We start from the raw sequence: 22573 nt of genomic DNA, 5'->3' as shown, positions 1-22573 counted from the left end.
GAGTGGATCATCCCAGCAGTGAAGACAAAGCAAGTTGGATTCAAGCCAAGTTCCCAGCCCATCCCTGGGCTCCAGTAGACCGGAACTGCAAATGTTAAACTGAGCTAAACCCCCAAGTTATTGCATCTTCACAGCTATTTGATCTGCATTAGTTGATATCAGACAATTAGTTGCAACTACAAACAAGCTGTTCAGCCTCATTTAAGAAAAGAAGTGACCCCAATACCCTCCCATTCCCCACTCAGAAAATCACTCAGGCCTGTGTTTTCCTTCTGAACGTGTTTCAGGTCCTTTGAGAAATCTGCTTAGTGTGTGCTCCACTGCTTTTCCTGGATCGGGACCCAAATGCTTAACAACTACGGTGTGAGGAGCAGGAACAGGGGCAGGCGAGGGATGGCGGTATGCAGGAGCGATGCAGGAGTGCTGGTTTTGTGGAGGGTGTCGTATCGGTTTTACTCGGGCTGCACGGAATTCTTCAGGCTTTGGCTTTTTATGCTTTTTTTGCTGGAGGAGGTTTTGGAGACGATTTTCACACCTGGGTTGGTGCCTTTTGCACTTCCAGAGCTGAAATTCCCTCCTCCAGTGCTCAGCCCGCTGCCACCTCCTCCTCCTCCTCCGTAGCCATGACCACTTGCGATGCCAAGACTGCTGCCTCCTCCCAGGCTAAGACCACTTCCTCCTCCATATCCACCTCCAAGGCCACCACCACCACCTCCGAGACCAAGTCCTCCTCCACTTCCAAAGCTGTAGCCTCCACCACCACCACCTCCTCCGAGACCAAAACCGCTTCCGCCGCCTCCTCCAAGACTGAAACCACTTCCGCCACCTCCTCCGCTTAGACTCAGTCCACCAAATCCTCCTCCTCCTCCTCCTCCACCAGCCATGCCAGAGGTGGAGCTGATCACAGCTGCAAGAAAAACAAACAGAGAGTCAGATATCTGCTGTGGCAGCCACCCAGTTCCAGAAAGCACCATAATTGGGGCCTGGACCCATAGAAATTTAACCTGACTTCTGTCCCCTATACAAACCATTGATACTTGTGGTAGGCTCTGAATGTCATTTTTGGAGCAATTGGCCCAAATCGCCCTTCTCCCAAGATTGCCTGCAGACTTTGTCCCCAGTGGACCCAAGACAAGATGAGGGCTGTGATACTTACAGTAACTGATGGGGTTCAGTCCCTCTCCGCTCAGCCTGTTGGAGGGCAGAAAAAGGCAAAGTTAGTGTGACTCAAGGAGGCAGGCAAGGAGAAAGCAGTTGTCTCCCGTTCTTATTGCTACAGGGATTTTTTTCCCACCTGCTCTCCTCTCCTTCCAGCAGCTTCCTGTAGGTAGCAATCTCGATGTCCAGGGCCAGCTTGATGTTCATGAGCTCCTGGTACTCGCGGAGCTGCCGGGCCATGTCAGCTTTGGCTTTCTGCAGGGCATCTTCCAGCTCAATCATCTTTGCCTTGGCATCCTTGAGGGCTAGCTCGCCGCGCTCCTCGGAGTCTCCGATGGCTGTCTGCAGGGTGGCACACTGCAAGGGGATGAAATAGGACTCCTACTAATTGCTGCTTTTCTTTATGGGCAAGAATCACCCAAGGAATAAAAGCATTTTGGCCCAGCTATTAATGAACAATGATTGTGACAGAGCTTATTAATCTATGGCTAAGTCTGCAGCCTACACAGCACTGCTGGCGTTGAAATGCCAGGCTGGAAAGAATTGTATGATACCTGGGCTGAGCGTATAGAGTGGTACCCCTTTCTGGAGGCAATTCAACACGCTTCAATGAAGCATGCCATGGTCTAGAGCTGCTGAAGTCCCTGAATGGCAAGAGAGCGGCAGATAGCAGAGCCATGTTACTAAGGAACTGTAGAATGGGGCTCTTCAGTCTCTTTCTGCCTGTCCTACCTGGTTCCTCACGTTCTCTATCTCTGATCGGATTCGCTGGATCAGTCGATTGAGCTCTGAGATTTCTCCCTTTGTGTTGCGCAGGTCATCTCCATGCTTCCCAGCAGTGGCCTGCAGCTCTTCAAACTGAAGTTCAGAAAGAAGAGTGAACAGTCTAAGAAGCCCAGGTAGGCAGGGTGATGATTAACTGCTTCACATAGAAACAGCAGTAGCTTTTTTGCAGAAATGCATCCATGGCATCTATGAATCTGCTCACCTTAGTTTGGTACCAAGCCTCAGCCTCTGCCCGACTCCTGTTAGCAATGTCTTCGTACTGAGCTTTGACTTCAGCTATGATACTGCTGAGGTCCAGGTCTCTGTTGTTGTCCATTGACAGAATGACAGCAGTGTCGGACACCTGTGCACTGAGCTGAGCCAACTCCTGGGAGGAAGCACACAGGGTCATCAGCCTCTTGCTCTTACCTTTTCAAATGTCACGAATGATGGCACTGTGTAGGGACTGACAGCAGGACAGAAATCAAGAGAGAAGATCTGTACCGCATCATAGAGGGCTCGGAGGAAGTTAAGCTCATCAGTCAGGGCATCCACTTTGGCCTCAAGCTCCACCTTAGTCATGTAGGCAGCATCCACATCCTGGAAAACAGTAACCACAGTGACAGCTGCTGCATTCGGTACCTCCTCTTTGTCTCAGTCAAGAACTGGCCAGGCTCAGAGACTGGCTGCCCCTTTCATTGCTGCAAAAGTGCTGCCTGACTGGAGAAGCTATGCTTGGCACAACCATCTGAAAGAGCACCAAGAGTGCATCTCTTGGCCAAAAGAAGTGCCTGTAACCTTGAAAGGGGATGAGGATGGGGTACAGATAACTTGACCTGGTACCTGGGGTTCCCAGCACTACTGACAACCTTTGCATCTTGCTCAGGCAAGACTGGGAAAAGAATTTACTTCCATCCTTCTCCAAGCCGCTCACTTTAAGACTTTCCCGGGCTGTGCTGTTAGCTCTGCAACCATAACATCTTCCCACCCACCTTTTTAAGGACCACAAATTCATTCTCTGCTGCTGTGCGCCGATTGATTTCCTCTTCATATCTGTAGGGATGAAACGAAAGATGTGCTGGATCATATCTTGGTAAGCAAGAAATGTTGCACAAACAGGATTGCAAGATTATCTGAGCTGAGGATAGGATTTGCAAATCACCCTCTTGGAGGTTGCCCTACTCAAAGTTGTGAGCATCTCTTTTCTTGAAGGATTTTGACATAACACAGATGGAATAAGGAAGATGCATCAACCTATTTAAATGGTTTTCCTTTGCAAATGTGATCACAAGCTGTTTTATTCTGGCTGAAACTGCCTGTGTTGATTGGAAAAATGTTGATGGACCACCTTTCTCTTGCTGAGGGAGGTTCTGCAAGGGAAGATGGCTTATGAGAGCTATATCTTAGAGGATGAATAGTTAGGCACCTTGTGATGGGCTGGAGATACTTGTCTCCTTCCACTGTCTACCTTAGAAGATTTGATGAGTATCTCAGACTAGATATTTGACCTTGGAAAAGCTAAATTTAGGTGAGATTAATCCTACCGCATAGTGCTAAGCTGAATCATTTGCATCCTATTTCACCCTAGGGTGCCTGGATGTGCCATTGAACAAGCACTCACTTGTTCTTGAAATCCTCAACGAGGTCTTGCATGTTCTTCAGCTCTCCATCCATGCGTCCCCGCTCATTAAGCAGGCTGGCCAGCTGCCGTTTCAGGTTGTTGATGTAAGCCTCAAAGAGTGGGTCCATGTTGTTTTTGCCTGTATTGTTTTTTTGACCTTGCTCCTGCAGGAGGGTCCATTTGGTCTCAAGCACCTTGTTCTGCTGCTCCAGGAAGCGAACCTGAGCATTGGGAAGCAGAAGGTGTTTAGCGAAAGACACCTATGAGCATGCTGACAGACAGAATCAGTACCTGAAACTGATGGATGGTACAAAGCAAGTAACTCTCAAGCCAAGACCAGTAAGTCCAGCTGTATCTATCCTCCAGATTATCTAGGTCTGTGTTAACCCATCCAGGAGCTAAGCAAATCCGACATCAGTGGGCAGTTCTTTTTAGAAATTCAGCAAGTTAACGAGCAATCACTAGAGTTCAGGTGTTTCATCATTTGCTTTCTTTAATGTCCTTCAGTTTTCTGTTCTTTATAAGTGATATTTATCTTCCTTCTTTAAAAGTTAAAAGACACGTAATTAATTGCCCTTCCTTTTGCTCATATATCCTCCTTTTAAGGTCTTTATCCAAGTAAAAGTCAAGAAAGGACTTAACGTGAGTCAATGGGCAAAGATCTTTAGCTCAAAGGCAATAAAACTGGATGTATCACCTCTGCTATGATACCAAATAAAGAGAGTTGGGTTAGTTCTTCTGCAGTGGGTCTGGACATGGAATTGACTTACTCCATTTGAGCTCATATATCTTGTTTCTCAGGCACAAAATCCAAACCTAATTCTCTTGTTACTAATCTCCCATGTCTAGTCCCACAATTATTTAGAAGTGTGTTCTCTTTTAATTGCTTTAATTGAGACATCCATGCAGGAAATATGCAATAGACTGAAGATTTATGAAGTCGTGTTTTTATAGATGGGAGACTATCTCACTCCCTCTCTATCACGGTTGGGTAATATTTTAGGCAGAAATCTTACCTTGTCAATGAAAGATGCAAATTTGTTGTTGAGGGTCTTGATTTGCTCCTTCTCATCTTTTCGCACCTGCTGGATGTTTGGATCAATCTCCAGGTTCAAGGGTGCCAGGAGACTCTGGTTTATGGTCACTTCTTGGATTGTACCAACTCCAGGTGGACCGACACCAAATCCTGCTGGACTTCTTCCACCACCCAGTCCTCCGCTGAAGCCTCCCAGTCCACCTACTCCTCCAAAGCCAAAGCCTCCACCACCTCCATGTCCACCACCAAAACCAAGCCCTCCAGCACTCCCACCAAAGCCATATCCTCCACCACCTCCACCTCCACCGCCAAGACCAATTCCAAGACCACCACCACAACCACTACTTCCCAGGCCAGAGCCACCACCAGCTCCACCTCCAAAAACAGCCCGGAAGCTGCTTCCAACACCAAAGGAAATTCTCTTGGTACCACCAAGGTTGTAGAGGCTCCTGCTGCCAAAACCAGCACCACCACCACCACCACCACCACCTCCTCCAATGAGCCTTCCAAAACCACCTCCACCTCCTCCAGACCGTGCCGTAGACATCGAACTAAAGCTAGCCCTGCTGCCGCTTGGAATAATAGCTGAAGCAGCGCTGAAACTTTTGCCTCCACCTCCGGCTCTCATGCTGTAAGTTTGACGGTTCATTGCAGCAGGAGATAACAGCCCGGCACAGTGAAGAAGCAGCAGACTGGGAGAGTGCAGTTCTCTGATGGAAGAGAGCATGGCATGGCCTTTTTATCCCTTCAGGGATCTGGGCTTGGTTGCATGGAAGTCAAGAGATCAATTTAGTGCCTTCATGGTTTTGACATGCCAGGCAGCCAGCTGTCTCATTGAACTTGTTAAACATTGACTGCACTCAAAAACACCTATTGGAGCTGGTGTGAATTCGCTCAGCTAGAAGAGTTATCTAACTCCCTGATTTCTGGCAGTGAGGGCTCAGCCATAGTGCAAAGCCTCTGTGTGCTTGCAGATATGCAAGACTCCCCAAGAAAGATGAGAAAGAGGAGTATATCCCCTGATATTGGCAAAGCCTCTACACTATGTAAAAGATGCAACAGATCCTGCAGAGTTTAGCAGGACATTTCTCTAAATTCATTTGAATGGAAGGCAGTGGCACTGAAATTGCTAAGTCTGAGCAAAAATATTCCATGGGGTTTCTTGACCTGAAGACAAAGAGCAGTCTGCCTGCTGACTGTTTGCATTGCAATATGGTGGCATTCCTGGCCTCTCAGACTTTGTGGAATTGTGATGTTTACAGTATTTTATCCTTCATATTTAAGACCTCAGTTCACTATCAGCATTTAGGTATCCTGGTGGCATTGCCTGCATTGTGCACATGACTGGAGCTTAATATACGCCTACATATTTGCAGGACAGGACTCTACATGCTCTTTGAAATACATTCATATGCCTGAATGCTGAAAAAAACATTAAGTATGAGCTAAAGTCCTGCTGGCATCTCTGGAAGAAAAATTAAGCAAGTGCTTCATGTTTTACTTAATATAGAAGCCCAAATACATGATTAACCCTGCAGAAATGCTGCCAGTCAAACTCAAACCAGGAGAGTTGGGCCACTCAAATTAAATTTCCCATTGCTGTGCCAGATTCCCAGCTGACACAAATTGGCTTGTTTCTCTTTGGAAAATGTTGGGCTAAATCTAGCCAGGCTGAAATTCATGAACTTATATTGCCTTGATTATTTGCATAAAATGCAAACCCCAGGCATGATGGGAAAATGAGATTGTCTTCATGCTTTCATGACCCCAAGAAAAGGCAGATTGTCCCAAAGCTGACTGACGGGTTTGGATCAGATATTAGAGCTGAGTGAATATAATGGGATTAAGGGTGTGGTTACCAACAAGAGAGAGGGAATTGTCATTGTAGGCTCCCACACTCTTCTTCCTTCAATCTACTGCCCACAAGGTATGCAAGCGATGTAAAGGCTGGGGAGAAAATGCACAATTTCCGTTCCTGGCTGGTTTATTGCATGCAGGGGTCAGCTAGGGCAGACTGGGGTTTATAGGCTCAGATCCAGAGGCAGATGTGGCTCTTTCACGCACCTCTGGCTATTCGGATCAGCTCTGCTAGACTCTGAGGAACCACCTAAATGCACATTCAGAGTGATGCCCAACAGGATTTGACCCTCTGAGCCTATCTGGGCCCCAACTACCCCAAAAAAGTCCTCAGTCTGGAGCTTGCTCCTGGCCTTTCTTTCCAAAACAGCCTCATCTACATGATCGTCTTCAGGCAGGCAGCAAAAAACGCATGGGTTTTGCAATACTTGGAGGTTGAGAAGGGCAGGGAAGATTAAAGGTATTTTCCCAGAAAGAGCCAGGCACGAGAGAGCTGCTTGGCTGCTTTGGTACCCCGGGGAGCTGACTGGTTATTGGTGTGCAGTTATGGTTTTGCAGCTAGGTGATGACCAACATAAATAATGAGCTATTGTGGCACCAAGAGCCTTTTGTCTGGCTGTTTCTGCTTGTTACTTACATACAAATGAGATGGTCAAAATTATACGGGTTGAGACAGAAAAGCTGAAGACAACCATGGTGAAAGACATCCTCTCCGGGTGTATGGGAAGCCCAAATTTTGCTTTCTCCACAAGGGCTGATCCATGAGGGATTTCACCACCTCCTGGCCTGGACAGTGGTGCTAAGACATGCTGCTTTTAGAAGAATTAGCCATCTGGTACCTGGTGATCGCATACAATAGACTATTTTACTTCCCATCAGAAAAGCCCTGTAGACATGGGGAGCCCAAACCCACCACGCTCTACGCAGCCTCTGTGATGGGAGAGCAGCAAAGGCGGATGCTCAGCCGAGGGGAACAGGCAATGGATTCATCACCATCCCGCCCACGTGGACAAGTTGAGCTGAACAGGGTTATTTAACTTTTTCTCCAGCTGGCGGAACAAAGCACGGAGGCAAGTGGTGAGTCAGCAGGGAAATCTAGGAAGTGGAGTGGGAAGTCAGGGAATAAATTATGACACCTCATCCTCAGTGTATATTAATGGGCTAAAACACCCACCCACACTCCAGGCTGCTTCCAAACACGGCGGAGGGAAAGAGGTTTCTCCGAAGAGGCGAACTCGGGGCTTTCAGGCCTTGCCCACATGAGCACTGGGAGGAAAGCAGCTGGCAGGGCTGCTAGGTGGGACGCGGCTGGTTTTCCCGGGATCCAGACGTGCCTCCAGCTGTGATGCAGGACTCCCTGGGGAGCCTCCCTTTGCAGCCATGAGCTGGGGAGCATTTCAGTGAGCACCGTCACAGGATGTGCAAGCGCCGAGGACCTGAACGTAACCTAGCCCCGTCTCAGCACCCCTTTTCTAATCCACACGGCACACGAGGTCTCGCCACTACCGTTGTTGATCACTTCAGCTGATGGGAGCAGAGTTTTCCTCTCCTTGTAAGGGATGCTCATAGGAGACTTCTATCTAATTCCTACCCACACTGATGTCAGTGTAGGTTCGTGTATTTTAAAGCAGACAGAAGTGTTTAAAAGGAAAGATACATTTATTTTGCTTTAAAATGAGCCCAATTTTGTTAGAAGGTTTCAGAAGAGGTGTCTGGGATTTTTTATTACTACCTGAGCTGGTTCCCAATGATTTCTTTAAACAAGAGCCTAGCTGCCTGTGATGTTCTGCCTCCAGAGATCCCAAACAGTGGGAGAGATCCCGAGTGAACTGCAAATCCCATGATCAGTTACCTTTCCTAGCTAACTCTGTGTTTCCAGACTTCTTTGTGGCCACACTCATTTGTGGATGGAATAAAAGTATGCAAAAGCACATCAGCAAGGAGAGCAGACAAAGTCTGTGAAAACTTTATCAAAACTCTGGTTCTTGCTAGGTACAAACCGGACTCATGTGGGGTTTTACATCCGAGAAAATAGCTACGCTTTTGCAATACTATAGAGGGAAATAAAACCCAAAAGACAAAGCATGAATTATGCATGTAGTTTATTGAAGGTACAGCTGAAAGTTTGGAGTTCTGGATAATAAGCAGAGGATAATCAGGTCTGTTCACTTATACATTAAAAGCATCAAGTCTGTCTAACTAGCACACACATAGAAAAAACAACGCATGCATTTAACTACAGAAATATAAGGTGCTCATCAGTTTGTAATTAAAATGTCCTCTACCAGACTTGATGTAGCAACTTGGACCACTTTGCATAACCCTTACCAACCCTCTCATTAACAGGAGAAATGGGACTTTTCTGCTGTCATTAAGGGAGCTAAATAATAGCTGAAGCTCCATCTTGGAGAATTAAGATGCGGCTTTTTTTCTGAAATTTGAATGACCAGAGTTTTTGTCCTTTTGCAATAGCTGTACTAGGGAAAAAGTGGTAAGAACATCCCTGGTGAGAAGGCATCTAGCATAGAAGACTGAGAGCATTTAAGAGCTGAGATAATGTGTGAACACAGCCACGGGCTCTCTGAAGTGAAAATCTCACTGATCTGAGATCTTGGGAGTAAATTTTCCCCAAGAGGGCTAGGCAAGAAGGGTGGTTTGGGTCATGCAAATAGCTTTTAGCAGAGCTGCTAGTACTAGTTGTGTGGGCATGGGCACTGCATGGTTGTGTGATTCCATTAGCTGTCAGAAGGTAGGGAAATACTGTTTTATTGCAGAAATGCTGATTATTTTAAATTGTGATGTGTTGTTGCTCTCCAGCCTCTACCGGGTTGTTCTGACTACACGCACAGCTGTATTGTATCTGTTCCCGGTGGCACAGACCCCAGCCCCAGGAATGATGACACTTCCTGGGTTGCATTGCTCCACGCCAGCACACACGACGCTTCCCAGGTTGGCCACGCCAGGGGAGCACTGCACCGTGTCTGCCCCAGAGATCACTTCCCGACCCACGCAGCTCACCGCGCTCCTCGCCCCGAATCCGCCCCCTACTCTGGGCAGGCAGTCTACGCTCCGCGTGCTAAATCCGGTGCCACCACCAAAGGAGGAAACCACTCCTAATCCAGCGCTGGCCCCTCCTGTCTTCACTGTGCATTTGCCTCCGATTCCAGATAGGGTTCTGCACTCTCCGACCGTGCCACCACCGCTGACCACAGCTGCAAGAGAGAAACAGGTTCTCTCACTCCCTGAGCAGGCTCATGGCTCAGCAGAAAGCTTGGCTTATAAGGAAACTTAAAAGCTTTTAAGACTCAAAAGAAACAAAGGGAATGCTTCATTGACTTACCTACACTCACTGGGTTGCCAGTACATATCCTGTTAGGAAAGAGATGTGACAAAGAGGTATTAGGGAAATACTCCCAAATGCACCTGCAAACAAAGCTGGTGCTTCCTTAGAAACCCTGCAGATACTTCAGCTTTACTGAACACCCAGGTTGCTGAGCTGTTGGTCCAGATTGCCTTCTGAACCACTGGGATTTGGGTCTCTAAACTCCATAGTTGTCTTAATATCCCATTCTTTACCAATCCCGCAAGCAGGAGACGTGCCTGGCGTGCTGCAAACCAGCTGCCCTGGAACAGTGGGAGGAGAATGGAGGCAATGCTGCCCTATGCACCATGAAGAGCTTCTCCCCACCACAGCCACCCCCAGCATGTCTGTAAGGTTTTGCCAGACCTCAGCAAAGGACACAGCTGCTCCTACCTGCTCTCTTCTCCTTCCAGTAGTGTCCTATATGTGGCTATCTCAATGTCCAGAGCCAGCTTGACGTTCAGCAGCTCCTGGTAGTCTTTCAGCAAGCATGCCATTTTGTCCTTGGCCTGCTGCAGGGCAGTCTGCAGGTCAATCAGCTTCTGCCGAGCATCTTTGAGGGCACAGTCACCTCGCTGCTCTGCATCACAGATGGCCGTCTGCAGAGCTGCAATCTGGGAACAGCAATGAGCAAGGTGTCTGGCCTTGATTTAGAGACCTCTTTAGAACCTCCACAAGGTTGCTCATGACCTCCCTTGTCTCACAGCAGGAACTGCCAGAGAGCCTAGACTTATGCTGGAAACCTATATTTGAAATGGCCAGATATTTAGGATGAAAGAGAGTGTGTCAGCTGCACCCCTGTAGGAAGTATATAGTGAACAGTACTTCTGTTACAGCCAAGCCAGCTGGCCTCTGTTTATTTGGTGAGTGAGAAATAAATCTGCATCCTTGTATTTGGAATAAGAAGCTACAGAAAAAGCTCTGGAGCTGGAGGGAGTTTGTTGCAGCCAAGGTTCAGCAAGGTGGGACCTGGCATGGATAAAGCCCTTTGCTTGGGAAGCTGTGTGCCTCATGTGGGGAGCTGTCCATGCAGCTTTAAACTATTCATCCTACCTGTTTTTTCACGTTATCAGACTCGCACTGCAGCTTCTGGATCATCCGGTTCAGCTCGGCTATCTCGCTCTGGTTGTTTCTCAGGTCATCGCAGAATTTGCCTCTGCTGCTGTGGAGTTCCTCCAGCTAACAGTCAGGAACAAGATGATGTTACAAAGCTATATTGCCCCTTCCAGGAAAGATGGTAACTCTGCAGTCACAGCAATGTGTGTGCTCCCAGGGAAATACCCAGCCATAACCTCATCCTGGACAAGGCCCATTCCAGGTAGACCCAGAACATTTGCCATTGGGAGGGGGATATTGTTCCTCACGGCTCTGCACAGAAGAGACCTCTCTGAAGCAATATTGTGGTCTGCCGTGTCTGTCATTATGGAAACAGTCCAAACACAATTTGCAGGGCTTGGGCCTGACTTCAGCAAGCTGCAATAAGTACACACTTTGGAGCAGCATTTCTGCTGCATCATGGGAGACAGAAATCCTCAAAGATTTTATGGGCCAGGGGCTTATATTGCCATTTGTGCTGGTGGTATGAATACTCACTCTGGTTTGATAGAAAGCCTCAACTTCAGCCTTACTCTTCTGGGCAATCTCCTCATAGCAGCACTCAACACTCTTGATGATGCCCTCCATGTCCAGGTCCCGGCTGTTGTCCATTTGCACAACAACAGAGGTGTCGCACAGTTGGCAATCCAGCTGAGCTCTCTCCTGCAAGATCCATCACATTTCAGTCCCCTTCCCCCAACCAGCTCAAGCCAAGATCATCCTGCTAATGCATAATGAGATTCTGGTATTCTGCAGTTAGGCGTCTGGTTTATTAATTTATTTAGGTGCAAGATATGGCAACTGGGACCTGTTGTTATGGCATAGCATGGGATTGCTGTGTGCAATTCCCTAATGCAAGGTGGAGAATCCTGGCGTAGCAGCTCTATGGCTACTTGGCAATTCCAGCTGCTTCCTTGTTTTTCTGGGCTGTGAATCCCTCAAGAGTGAGTGCTTTGGGCCTGATTATCTACAGATTTGGTTAAACTAGATGGAAAACAAAGGGAAAGCATTGCCTATGTGTTTTGATAAGAATGTGTTACATTGTAGCCAAAAGTATCAGCTTCACCAAAGTATTTTGACTCATGCAACAAAAGTCAAATACTGAAAATATTTTGGTTTCGAAACGTGGAAGTGAAAAGTTTCAGTAGTTCCCAGGCACAAGTCTGATGAGACTTTTGGAGGCATTTTCATGCAAAAAATGCCCTTTTTTGCAGCTAGCTCATCACAAGAAAATGCTTTCTGCTTCCTAAAGCGTGTGCAATAATATTGTTTGTAAGTACATATGAAGAGATAGTTTTTTGAATGTGACTACAGGATTAGACATTTTAGAAACATTTTAGAAAACTTTCTTTCATTAGGGTTTGCTGCAACCTACCTCAGCATAGATGCACTTCAGGAACTCCAGCTGCTGCCGCAGCAGGCCTACCCTCACCTCCAGCTCCTCCTTCGTCAGGTAAAGACAGTCCACATCCTGGAGAGACATCATATGTTCAGTGAAAAGAGGTGAAGAAACAGTAACTGTGGCAAAGTCTGTTCTCTCTGCCAAGTTTGGAGGAAACCTCACAGCTTCCAACCTTCAAGACTATCTATATTTTCATAGCATGTTCTTAAAACCTGTGATTGATGGGGGTTCTCTAAATTCCTCAGGTGCCATCTATTTTGAAGCTACCTGCTTGGGAAGATGAACAGTCAGGCAGCATCATCACGTTGAACTGTGACTCTCCATTTCTTTCTCTGGCCCAGCACCTGGGGTTTGTGTCCATGCCATCCACTCTAATTGTCTCTTGTTGGCTTTGTCCATGGCATGACTTACCTTCTTGAGCACCACAAACTCGTTCTCTGCAGCTGTGCGCTTGTTGATCTCATCCTCATATCTGTTGGAGGAAAGGAGAGGGACAACCTGCCGAGTCCAGGAGAGCAAACAGCATTGAAGCAGCCAGTGCACAACATGGCAAGCAGGACTAAACCCAGGGCCTCTCCCTATGAACTGCGTTCTTCCTTTTTCATTTTGCTTTGTTGCCATTTTTTTTCCCTCCCTACTGGGCTTTGTTCAGCACTTTTAAATATTCCACAGTAGCAGTAACAGTCTCTCAATGATGCAGAGGGGGGGAGAAATGGCAGTAAATAAGGCTAAACCTCTACAATGCAAAACTGTGGGTTTCTGTTGAAGGTTTTTCTGCTGCTGCTGCTGCTGTTCTGAAACACTTGTCTCTTTGATCTGAGTATGTATGGAGATATTGCATCCAAAGTGCCCCAAGGGAGGTCAAGAGCTTGAGCAACCCTAGAAACTCCCAGTTGCAGTAGTGAAGAAAGCCAGCCTGCAATGGCCGGGTAATTAAGACTCAGAAGAACTTTCACAAGATGAATCTGACCTCATTGCTGGTGGTTCAGTAGAAAAACATGTCTGAGATGCTTGACTGTGAGATCTTTGGAGCAGGACTACTCTCATATCCTCTGCTGTATATCAGGAACCACCAAGAGTCCTGGTTTATGGCTTAGCCATAAAACACAAGAAGCTTTTCAGGAATATTTGCATCTTAGATTAAAACCCACATTCCCTCTGGGAAGACGGAATGAACTCACATGGAGACAATGAAGATAAATGTGTTGGGAGGAGACAAATAGACTGAGGGTTTTGTGGGAATGGATAGCACTGGGGGAACAAGATTTGAGGGAGCCACAGAAGTATTATGTGGGAGATCTGATATGACAAGCCACGGCTGAGTGTAGGAATCACGGAGAGGGGAAGAGTGCTTCCCCACTCCTCTCCCTAAGGAGATACTGCAGCTGAAGAGCTCTCCCAGCCCATCACCAGCATCTGTGAGGCAGCAGCTGGACTCCAGTACAGAAAACCAGCCCAGTACTGGCGGGGTCTGCCTGTTCTTGGACCCCAGGGGACTCCTATACAATGCCCCAAAACACCACTCCAAGCCAGCAAATGACCCAATCTGCAGCTTCTGTCTGTGTGTCCTACTTACTTGCACTTGTACTCTTGAACTAGGTCCCTCAAGCACCGCTCCTCGTTTTCCAGCCTTTCTCGCTCCCCCAGCACACACTCCAGCTGCTTCCTCAGGTTGCAGATGAAATTCTCGAAAACTGGCTCCAAGTTTCTCCGGGAAGCTGGGAGAACATACTGCTGCAGCAGCTCCCACTTGGTGGTCAGCACTTTGTTCTGCTGCTCCAGCAGCCGGACCTGGGAAAGCAAGAGATGCAAGGGTCATTGAATCCCATCGCATCCCTGTCAAAGCTGCTTCAGGTTTCTCCACTCCAAAAAGGAAGAAAAAGGAAAAATCAGAAATGCAAAGCACTGGTTTCTCAGTAGTCTGAGTGAAACCAGCATCTTCTCTCAGTTAAACCTGGTGTCACCTAGGACTCGAGTCTGATCACACTCTCTTCCCCCGTGACAACTCACTGGCGAAGGATCCGCCGCCTTCTCCGATGGGTGATTACAGTAATTAGCCTTTCGCTGTGCTAAAAGCTGCATCCAGGATCTCATTTGAATGCATCTGATTTAAACACTAACCACGGATACTTACTACGTTTTTCATTTCTAGATTAAAGAGCCCTCTAATACTTGAGAACCTTTATATATGATAAATAAGTCATTTTTCAATGAGAGGAAGTAGAGTGACTCTTCTTACATGCATTTGATCTTTTCAAAAAGTAGAACAACATGAAAAAGAAAGATTAGACAGAGCAAAAGTTTTGAAAAGACATTCTCTATAATGCACCTCTAAATAGCAACACAGCCCCTTAGCTTTAGCTAAAATATCAATGATAAATTACATATTTGTTTAGGGAATCACTAAACAGTTTCACCAATGGAGTGAGGGGACAGAGAAGTTAAGCGCTCATTTTCTTTTAGCTAGCCATCTATCTTTCTATAGCTGTACAATGAAGCACATAAACTTCAAAAATACTAAAGCCTTTAGGAGTTTGTAGAATATGGTAGCTGAAAATTGGGTTTAAAGTTGTACATTTCTAGTAAGAGTTTCTATTTTTGTCTATTTACACTTGAGTGGCTTAGTACTTTATCTTACAAGTATTGATACATCCTATCAATGAAGCTGCTCCCATTTAAAGGACTGGTGAATTAGTGATCATCAAAAGTTAAAATAATTGTGCTATTGCCTTGGCTGAAGTCTAAAATCCAGACAGTCTCTATGTCAGAACCACAGTCTATGTTCACTAGAAACCATTGCAAGAACAGGAATCAGTAGAAAGAGCTGTGGATTTTGTCTCTCTAGAGGTGCCTCTCTGTCACAGACCAGATAAAGAAGAAAAATAGCATGTGCAGAGGGATTTCGAGGCTCACCTTGTCAATGAAGCAAGCAAACTGGTTGTTGAGGTTCTTTATCTGCTCTTTCTCATGGGTCCGCACTTGGCATTCCTCTGGGTCGACCCCTACGCAGAGGGGCTTGAGGAGCTCCGGGTGGATGCTGACGCCTCGGATGCCTTCAGATCTACCTCCAGTGAGTCCAGTGCTGATGCCACTGCTGTAGCCTCCGATAGCGACGCCGTCCCCAAGGCCTCTGTAGCTGCCCAGGCCTCCATAGCTTCCGCAGTTACCAAACCCCACGACAGAGCCCACACCAAAGCGGCCTCCGCCATAAGCTACACCGCAACGTCCCACGCCGGTGCCTCCATAGACCCCACTGCGGCAGCTCCCGCCGAAGGAAATCCTTTGCCCTCGTCCCAGGTCACAGACGCTGCGGCTGCTGAAGCCACCAATTCCACATCTTCTTGCCACCGGCTGGCAGACGGAGGCCGAGCTGCTGTTGCCTCTGCCAAGGCCACAGACAGCAGACGCAGAGGAAAACCCCCTTCTTCCCAGGAGAGAGCTGGAGGTATAGCACTGTCGACTCATGGTGGCTTCGTCAAAGTGGATGTGAAGCGGTAATGGCAAAGCAGGAGAGCAAGAGAGGAGCGGAGAGTGAAAGGAGATCTCCTTTAGCTTCTCTGAGGGAGAGCCCTTCTCCTTATATACATGTCAGGAGGTGCCTGAGATGCAAAAATTTAATTTATCCACTGGGTTTGGTCTGCCTGGCAGCAAGGAATGGCTTCCAACATTTTAAACCCACAGCAAACACTTCTATCTCATATGAAATAATGTGGAAATTAAAATAAACTGCTTTGCTTGCAAGCTTCAGTTTCAGGACTTATATTTTACTTAATTAATCTGCTTCCTTATTGTGTAATTATAGTTTAGCAAAATAATTCAAGGGGTTTTTATTCATGGCTTGTTTACAGTTCGGTTTCACCACAGCATTTAATTATGTTTCAGGACCTCCTGCAAAATGTCATGGTGATGCCGCCTGTTCCAGGGTCTCTAAGCAGCTCGGAGCCGGCTCTTGAGCAATGCCCAGTGATGATAGGGGAGAAGAAACGCGTATCTGTCAAGGCACGGTGCTGGCGTTGTTGAAGCGTCCTTGCAAGCATTCGATTCCTCCTCTCTGGGTACGGCCGCGGCGCTCGTGGATGACTTGGGTGCAGTCGTGTTCGCCAGCTTTCCAGCTCATAAGCAGATCAGGTTGGCGATCACAGTATTGATTGAGTTTGGTCTATGCGTGGTGGGGTAAATGCTGATGCTCTTGCGGATTTGGGGAGGTGCACATGAAATGCAGTCGCAGGTTTGACGTCCCCCTTAGAGCACGGCATTTCTGGGAAGCACTCGATTGCAGATGGCAAAAAGTGTTTTATTGTTGAATTATGTGCAGAGGGAAGGGGATAAGTGGGTTTAGCATCTGGGTGTGAGGGGACTGGCACACTCGGAGGATTCATGCAAGCAGCTGGAGATGGGAGATGAAACAAAGTGAAATGAAGTGTTATGAACAGGTTGAGAAAAGTTAGCCGGAGTGAACTTTTTTCCTCTTATTCCTGTGACACGCATATTTGATGCTAAGTTATTCTAGTAATATCTGTTAATGAGAAGGTACTTATCTTCTTAATTAAAATTCTCAGAAAGATTTTTTGAATTTGCTTGGAAACAAAGTATTTTTTTTCTGTCTTAACAAAGGGGTCTAATCACAGAATCACAAGTGATTGTGTAGCTTGTCTTAAAAACTTTTTGCATTTTTGCTGAGGCAAAATTAACTGGTTCTGGGAGGATTCCTAGTCAGTCATATTGTAAACTTGAAATAGATTATCTTGAATTAAAAATAGTACAAAGAGAATATTATGATTTAGAACATTTGTGGAGTCTCTCCAGACAGAGATCTTCCCCTTTTTTATATATATCTCATAAAGGGGTGAAAGGAACTGTAAAAATATTATATATAATTATAGCATGTAGTAGTTCTTTTTGTAGATGCATTGGTCAGAGGATATTAGGATGCAAGTCTTGCAGTAAGATGTAATTTTATTTCTGAGATTGAGATAGCTGCAGAAAGCAGAGAGGTTTTGGGGCATTGCAGCCCTTTATGTCATTCTGCCCACAGTAATCCAAGCATCTGGACTTCTTACTAGTAAGTGAAAATTGGAATTGTTTCAGAAATTTATTTCATTTTTGGGCTGAAGTTTTGGTGTAAGTGTTGTAGAGAACAATCAGATGTGTAGTCTGAAAGCAAGGCTGGACACTGCCTCAAAATGCGGCACTCATGGGTGGTCTAAAGCATCGTTTAACCCTTTAGTAGGTTTGTACAGCTTGAGCTTTGGGACCTCTTTTCGCTGACATAACCATGAGCAGCCCATTGGTGGACTATCGGTGGTGGTGGCAAGATAGGCAGAAGCCCAGGCCATCAAACTACTGGCACAAGTGGCTGTGGTCCTGCTGGCTTTCTGCATGCCTGAGCCTTGCCCACCTAGGTTGGTGCAGCTGCAGTGGGGAAGAGATGGGTGTTAGGGGTGGTGACCACTGATGCTGAGACACTGGATGGGGACCAGTCACTGCTCCAAACTCTCCCATTCAGCAGGAGCACAAGGACAGACTCCGTCTCCTTTTCATGACAAGAAAGATGGCACCCTTCATCCTTGAGAGCAGCAGCTTGCTGGGTTTTCTAGCCCTGAGAAACGTGGATCTGGCTGTGATAAGGTCCTGGCTTTCCTCCCTCTCTCTGCTGGGTGGCTCCCTGAAGTGCAGCTTATGCCATTTGAGGACTGTAGACCTGGATAATGCCCCGATCTTGTTAGAAAGGAGGGAAAATGCTGCTCCAGGGACAACTTGTCCATGTTCCGCCATCAACAAAGAGCTCTGCAGCAGGCTCTTCCCACACATGAAACACTGCTGGGCTGTTCTCTTGTGAGCTGAGAGCAACAACCCTGTGCTTCAACATTCGACTCCTCCTTCCAGCCCTAAGAAGTGGCTGCTTCCAGGTACCCAGCCTTGCACATCAGAGGGAGACAGTTCAGGGCAATGCTTGTGGTTTCATCTGCTGAGCTTTCAGAAAGCCCATCCGCAGTCACGTGGTGGAAACCCTGAGCTCTGGTTACATAAACTTCCAAGGAGGCAATGTTCTGATGTGATTTGGTCTTCTTAAGAATAGGCTTGCCATGGCTTTTATTTTGTCTGCCCCACATATGTAGAGTGCTGGTTCAAACCAGAAGCAAATGTTCTCTCGTTAGAGACCTTTTTCCCCTTATCTCCGTGCTTTATCTTTGCTGATTGCAGGTCCAATAATGTTTGAAGTGCTGTAGAAAATAAATAACCTTCCTCTTTACATGGAAGAGATGAAACCACAGCTTTCAGGGTGACTGGATTCAGCAAAGCTTTAAAGCACAGCTTACATCCAGACTGACTGGGGAAACCCCTAAGGTCCTTGACCCAAAATATGCCTTGAACTGTAGTGGCTTCTATGAGACATAAAACCTCGGAGATTCTGTGTCTCCAGATGTATTGGGATAAATTAATTCAGCTTAGGCATCTCAATCAATTGGGGCTTGTTAAGCCACTTGTGTGGCTAGGTAGATTCTAGGGGTTTTCCAGTCTCCTGCTATGAGCCCTCCAAAGGCACCTTTTCCAGGTCTCTTAACTGCAGCTTGATTCTTCTTCCAGATCAAAGCAAACAGTGGATTTGTGGGGACAGGACCCGATTAGGGGCGATGGTCCAGCCTCCCTCAATTGCCAGTGGGTGCCTTGCTCTCCTCCCCGTGACCCAGTGAGGATCACTCCACAGCCTCTTACACTTTTCACCCTCTGACTGATTCTATCCATGCTATTAAATAGTGTTCATGCTGCTTTGGGGCAAAAAGAAGGACAAGATAATTCCTGAGGGGTCCTTCCTGGCTTTTCCTTGAGCATCTGTGGTCATCACCAATACACAGTCAGTGCTCGCAATAGCCCATCTGCCAGATAAGACCTTGCCAAGACCTTTACCCTCCCCCTGCACTCTTTCTTCTGGAAAGAGAATCTGAGCAATAATAAACTGTAGGTGACTGATGGGCTGTTGTGGCAGGCTGGAGATGTTAAGCAAAGCTGACCAGAATATAGCTCCCAAAGGGAATGTCTCACCCAGGGGATATGGAAAGCTACCTACTAGACAGAGCCTGTGTCCGCTGGGATGCACCAGCCCATCTTGGTGCCCTGAAAATTCCAGGTGTTTCAATCAGGGGAACTTTGTCACATTCTAAAAAGTTCTTCATTTGTGCAATGGAAAACATGGGTGTAGGATAGGGCTGCATATACCCTTTGGGCAAAGCTTGCATGTCTTTTGCTGGAAATGTTGACTGCAGTCAGTGGAGTGCCTGCTGCAACATAAAACAGGCTATTTGGATTTTGAAAATCTCCATTTTGTATCAAGTGAACTAAGCAGAGAAACTCTCCTTCCCAGTTCTTATTTACCATTTAGTTTTGCAAGAGGCAAATAGGTTTCGTACTAAACATCATGGGTGTTTGCCCTCTTCCTTTGTAAAGTTCCTCCTTTGCATAGGAATTTGCAAGACCTTTTGTGTCACCTGGCCCAGCTTCATGCTAACACTGGGTGTCTGATGGTGTTTATTAGGGCTCTGAGTAATGGGGTGGAATTGGTACAGCAGTGGTGGTGCCTGATGGTTTATTAGGGCTCTGAGTAATGGGGTAGAATTGTATGGCAGTGGCATGATGAAAGCACAACAGCCAGGAGTAAAATTGGGAGCTGCCGCTGCAAAGGGTGATTAACCTCCTGCCAAGTAAAGGGTATGAGTTTTGCACCAAAAGTGTTCTTCCTGGGGAAAAAGTGAGCTTTCCTTGTGTAAAACAGTCATGGATTTTGAGGTTGGAAGTGCTATATTCTTTTATGGGACGGTTGTCTCTCTCCCTCTTCTCTCCTACAATAGAAACTTTCAAAGCAGAGAGCATGTTCCTTCATGCACTGAGCCAGCCAGGGACTCCGGAAATGCCCTCCAGCAGCTGAGTGAATGGGGAGAGTGTGGGAGGAGGGAAATTCAGCCACTGAATTTCAACTAGTTCCCATCAATAGGTCTATAAATCCATGCCTCCTTGTGTGAGCACGAGTATATATAATAATGATCACAGAACACAACTCTTTGGTGTGTGAAGTTACTGTAATAGAATTTATTTTGCAAACCTATAAACAGGCCTCTTAAAAAAAATAAAAAAACAAAGGCAACATGCAAATATTGCATGCAGTTCATTGGCAGCAAAGCAAGAAATGCAGAGATTTTATCAGCAATGTACTGCATAGATCTAAATTTTGTGACTCTGAAAAGTGGGACAGTGGGAGAGATGTTCAGTAGAAATAAACCATATTTCTGGCCTTGTGAAAATGATTTAGCAGTTGAGATAACATAAAAGAGTAACAGCACTTCTAGCATGGGATTTTCTTACCAAATTCAGTTAGAAGCAAGTCATCAAGTTCAAGCTAGAGGCATGGGCTTCATTAACGGTAATGGGAAAACTTGGTATCATCAAGCAAAAGATTTGGCTATAAAATCACCGGTGTAAGAACAGCTGGAGGCAACGAGTCATGGTTTGCAGGGCCACAGGTCCATGGCTGGAGAGCAAAGGTGGTGTCCACACAGGGCTACCAAACTCAGTACAATGAAAGGACAAATCTGAACCAGAATAACAATGCTGGTTTTGTGAGCACCTGGCTATTCATAAAGCTTTCCACAGATGGACACTTAGATTAAGGAGAGTACAAAAGGTACAACTTCTAGAGGATGTACCTATTATCTTAATGAATAGTTAGAGTCACTTTTGTGATTCATTTTGGCATCAGCATACAAAAAAGACCTCACGATGTGTCATTCCAGAAGAGGTGGCTTGCTGCATAAGTTCTGTTCTTGTCACTTTGCTAGCTAAAGATATAATGCAATATTTGCCCTAGAGGAATTTGCAACAAGCTTGTGTTTGTCTCAGTTGTAATACTCAGAATCACCTGCTCTGAAGTTACGTAAGACCCCAATGTCATCTCCTCTGGAGAGCAACCAGCTGAAACATTGGGCACTGCAGCCCTTATTTCCCCAGCAGAGCAAGCCTACATGGTTGCAACCTCCATTTCCAGAGATGAACTCTCTGAATTGCTAGCAAACCACACATCCAGGAACAAAAGGGCAACCAACAGTAATGATTATGCCTCTGGACTCCTAATGCCTTCTCCCAAAGCACCTCTCTTCTGCAGCTTTACCTTCCAGTGGGCGAGATCACTGGGCCTCTGGAAATGTGAAGTCTCACTTAGATTTGACTGTGTTTCTCAGGTGGGTTTCTAAACTTCTTGGTCTTAATCTCTCTTTGCAAGAAAATGTTTTCTTCCATGGCCAGAGATGTGTCCACACTGAGCTTGAATTCCAGCTGTTGTATGATAACTATCCACTGCACTGACCCAGACGAGGGAACTAGCGCTGCAAGAAAATGCAGTAACAGGGACTGAAAGTTAGAAATGGCACAGAAAAATGAAAAAGAGAAAGCCTTCCAGCTGCAAACTGCATGTTTTACATAGCTGTGCTGACTGGCTCCCTGACCATGCTCTGCTGGAGGATGAAAGGAAATTCATTACTAGGCAAATCTACTGCTTTCATAAGAAACTGCAGAGAGTGGGCTCTACAAACTACAGGATTTCATTTTATGGCTAAACTAAATCTGCACTCACCCTGTCCCAAGCAAACTTTTTCTCATTGATTATCCTAGGGGGTAATCCACCTGCTGAGTGCAGCGCATGATACCAGGGAGCATTAAGAACTTGTCTCTCTCTTTTCCATGCAGAAATGGCTTGCACGTGGATATCTCAATGGCCAGAGCCAGCGTGGTGCTCAAGAGACATGTCCTTCCAGCTCATTCTTGTCTTCCTGCAGAGCGCATTTTGTTTCCCTCCTAGGCATTTTTGCAAAGACAGCCACCAGGACGCTCAGCCTCACAAATACCTGTCTGCAGATGAGCTATCTGTCAAAGGATTGATGGGCGGCTTGACTTTCCCTTTAATTAGTGAGTGTGACAACTGCGGCTTCACTGTCCTCATCTCAATTAAGGCTTGACAAACACCAGATGCGTGGTGCCCCTGAAGCGTCATGCCCCTTTCGTGTGACTACTTTCAAGTTAATCCAAGAGTACATGATAAAAAGAACGAGTTGCTCATGAGACTGCTACTGGATTTAGCATAATTGCCTGCTGCTCTGCATAGGTTTATCACTTCCTTCCCACCCAAACTCATGATCACTGACACAAGAAGAGCATTGCAGGGAGCTCCAGTCATCTCCAGGCATCTCCAAATGCCAACGTCTTGGATAATGAGTGCCCTGTTTTCTCAGT

The 22573-nt window shown here is 46.4% G+C and overlaps 2 protein-coding genes across 2 annotated transcripts; both read right to left on the bottom strand.

Moving 5' to 3' along the window:
- Positions 1–452: 452 nt before the first annotated feature.
- Positions 453–5229, bottom strand: LOC134152108 (keratin, type II cytoskeletal 5-like). The gene is made up of 10 exons (XM_062597199.1): positions 4561–5229; positions 3545–3765; positions 2916–2976; positions 2428–2523; positions 2147–2311; positions 1891–2016; positions 1295–1515; positions 1157–1191; positions 647–907; positions 453–601 (listed from the first exon to the last, which is right to left on the bottom strand). Exons 1-10 carry the CDS (start codon positions 5227–5229, stop codon positions 453–455), a joined length of 2004 nt encoding a protein of 667 aa, XP_062453183.1.
- Positions 5230–9257: 4028 nt separating this feature from the next.
- LOC134152116 (keratin, type II cytoskeletal 4-like) lies at positions 9258–15760 on the bottom strand. Its single transcript, XM_062597224.1, has 9 exons — positions 15209–15760; positions 13872–14086; positions 12707–12767; positions 12269–12364; positions 11392–11556; positions 10852–10977; positions 10192–10412; positions 9778–9806; positions 9258–9649 (listed from the first exon to the last, which is right to left on the bottom strand). The coding sequence occupies exons 1-9, from the start codon at positions 15758–15760 to the stop codon at positions 9258–9260; spliced, it is 1857 nt and encodes a 618-aa protein (XP_062453208.1).
- Positions 15761–22573: the final 6813 nt, after the last annotated feature.

Source organism: Rhea pennata, chromosome 29 (genome assembly GCF_028389875.1).
Source record: "Rhea pennata isolate bPtePen1 chromosome 29, bPtePen1.pri, whole genome shotgun sequence".
NCBI classification, from domain to species: domain Eukaryota; kingdom Metazoa; phylum Chordata; class Aves; order Rheiformes; family Rheidae; genus Rhea; species Rhea pennata.
This window is presented reverse-complemented; position numbering and strand designations above follow the sequence as displayed.

Coding starts and splice junctions, on each gene's coding strand:
- LOC134152108 (XM_062597199.1), bottom strand. CDS start 5,229: ATGAACCGTCAAACTTACAGCATGAGAGCCGGAGGTGGAGGCAAAAGT. Junction 3,766..4,560: donor TTGCATCTTTCATTGACAAG/GTAAGATTTCTG, acceptor CCCAATGCTCAG/GTTCGCTTCCTGGAGCAGCA. Junction 2,977..3,544: donor GTTGAGGATTTCAAGAACAA/GTGAGTGCTTGT, acceptor TCATCCCTACAG/ATATGAAGAGGAAATCAATC.
- LOC134152116 (XM_062597224.1), bottom strand. CDS start 15,760: ATGAGTCGACAGTGCTATACCTCCAGCTCTCTCCTGGGAAGAAGGGGG. Junction 10,978..11,391: donor AGGCTTTCTATCAAACCAGA/GTGAGTATTCAT, acceptor CCTGACTGTTAG/CTGGAGGAACTCCACAGCAG. Junction 10,413..10,851: donor CTGATAACGTGAAAAAACAG/GTAGGATGAATA, acceptor TGCTGTTCCCAG/ATTGCAGCTCTGCAGACGGC.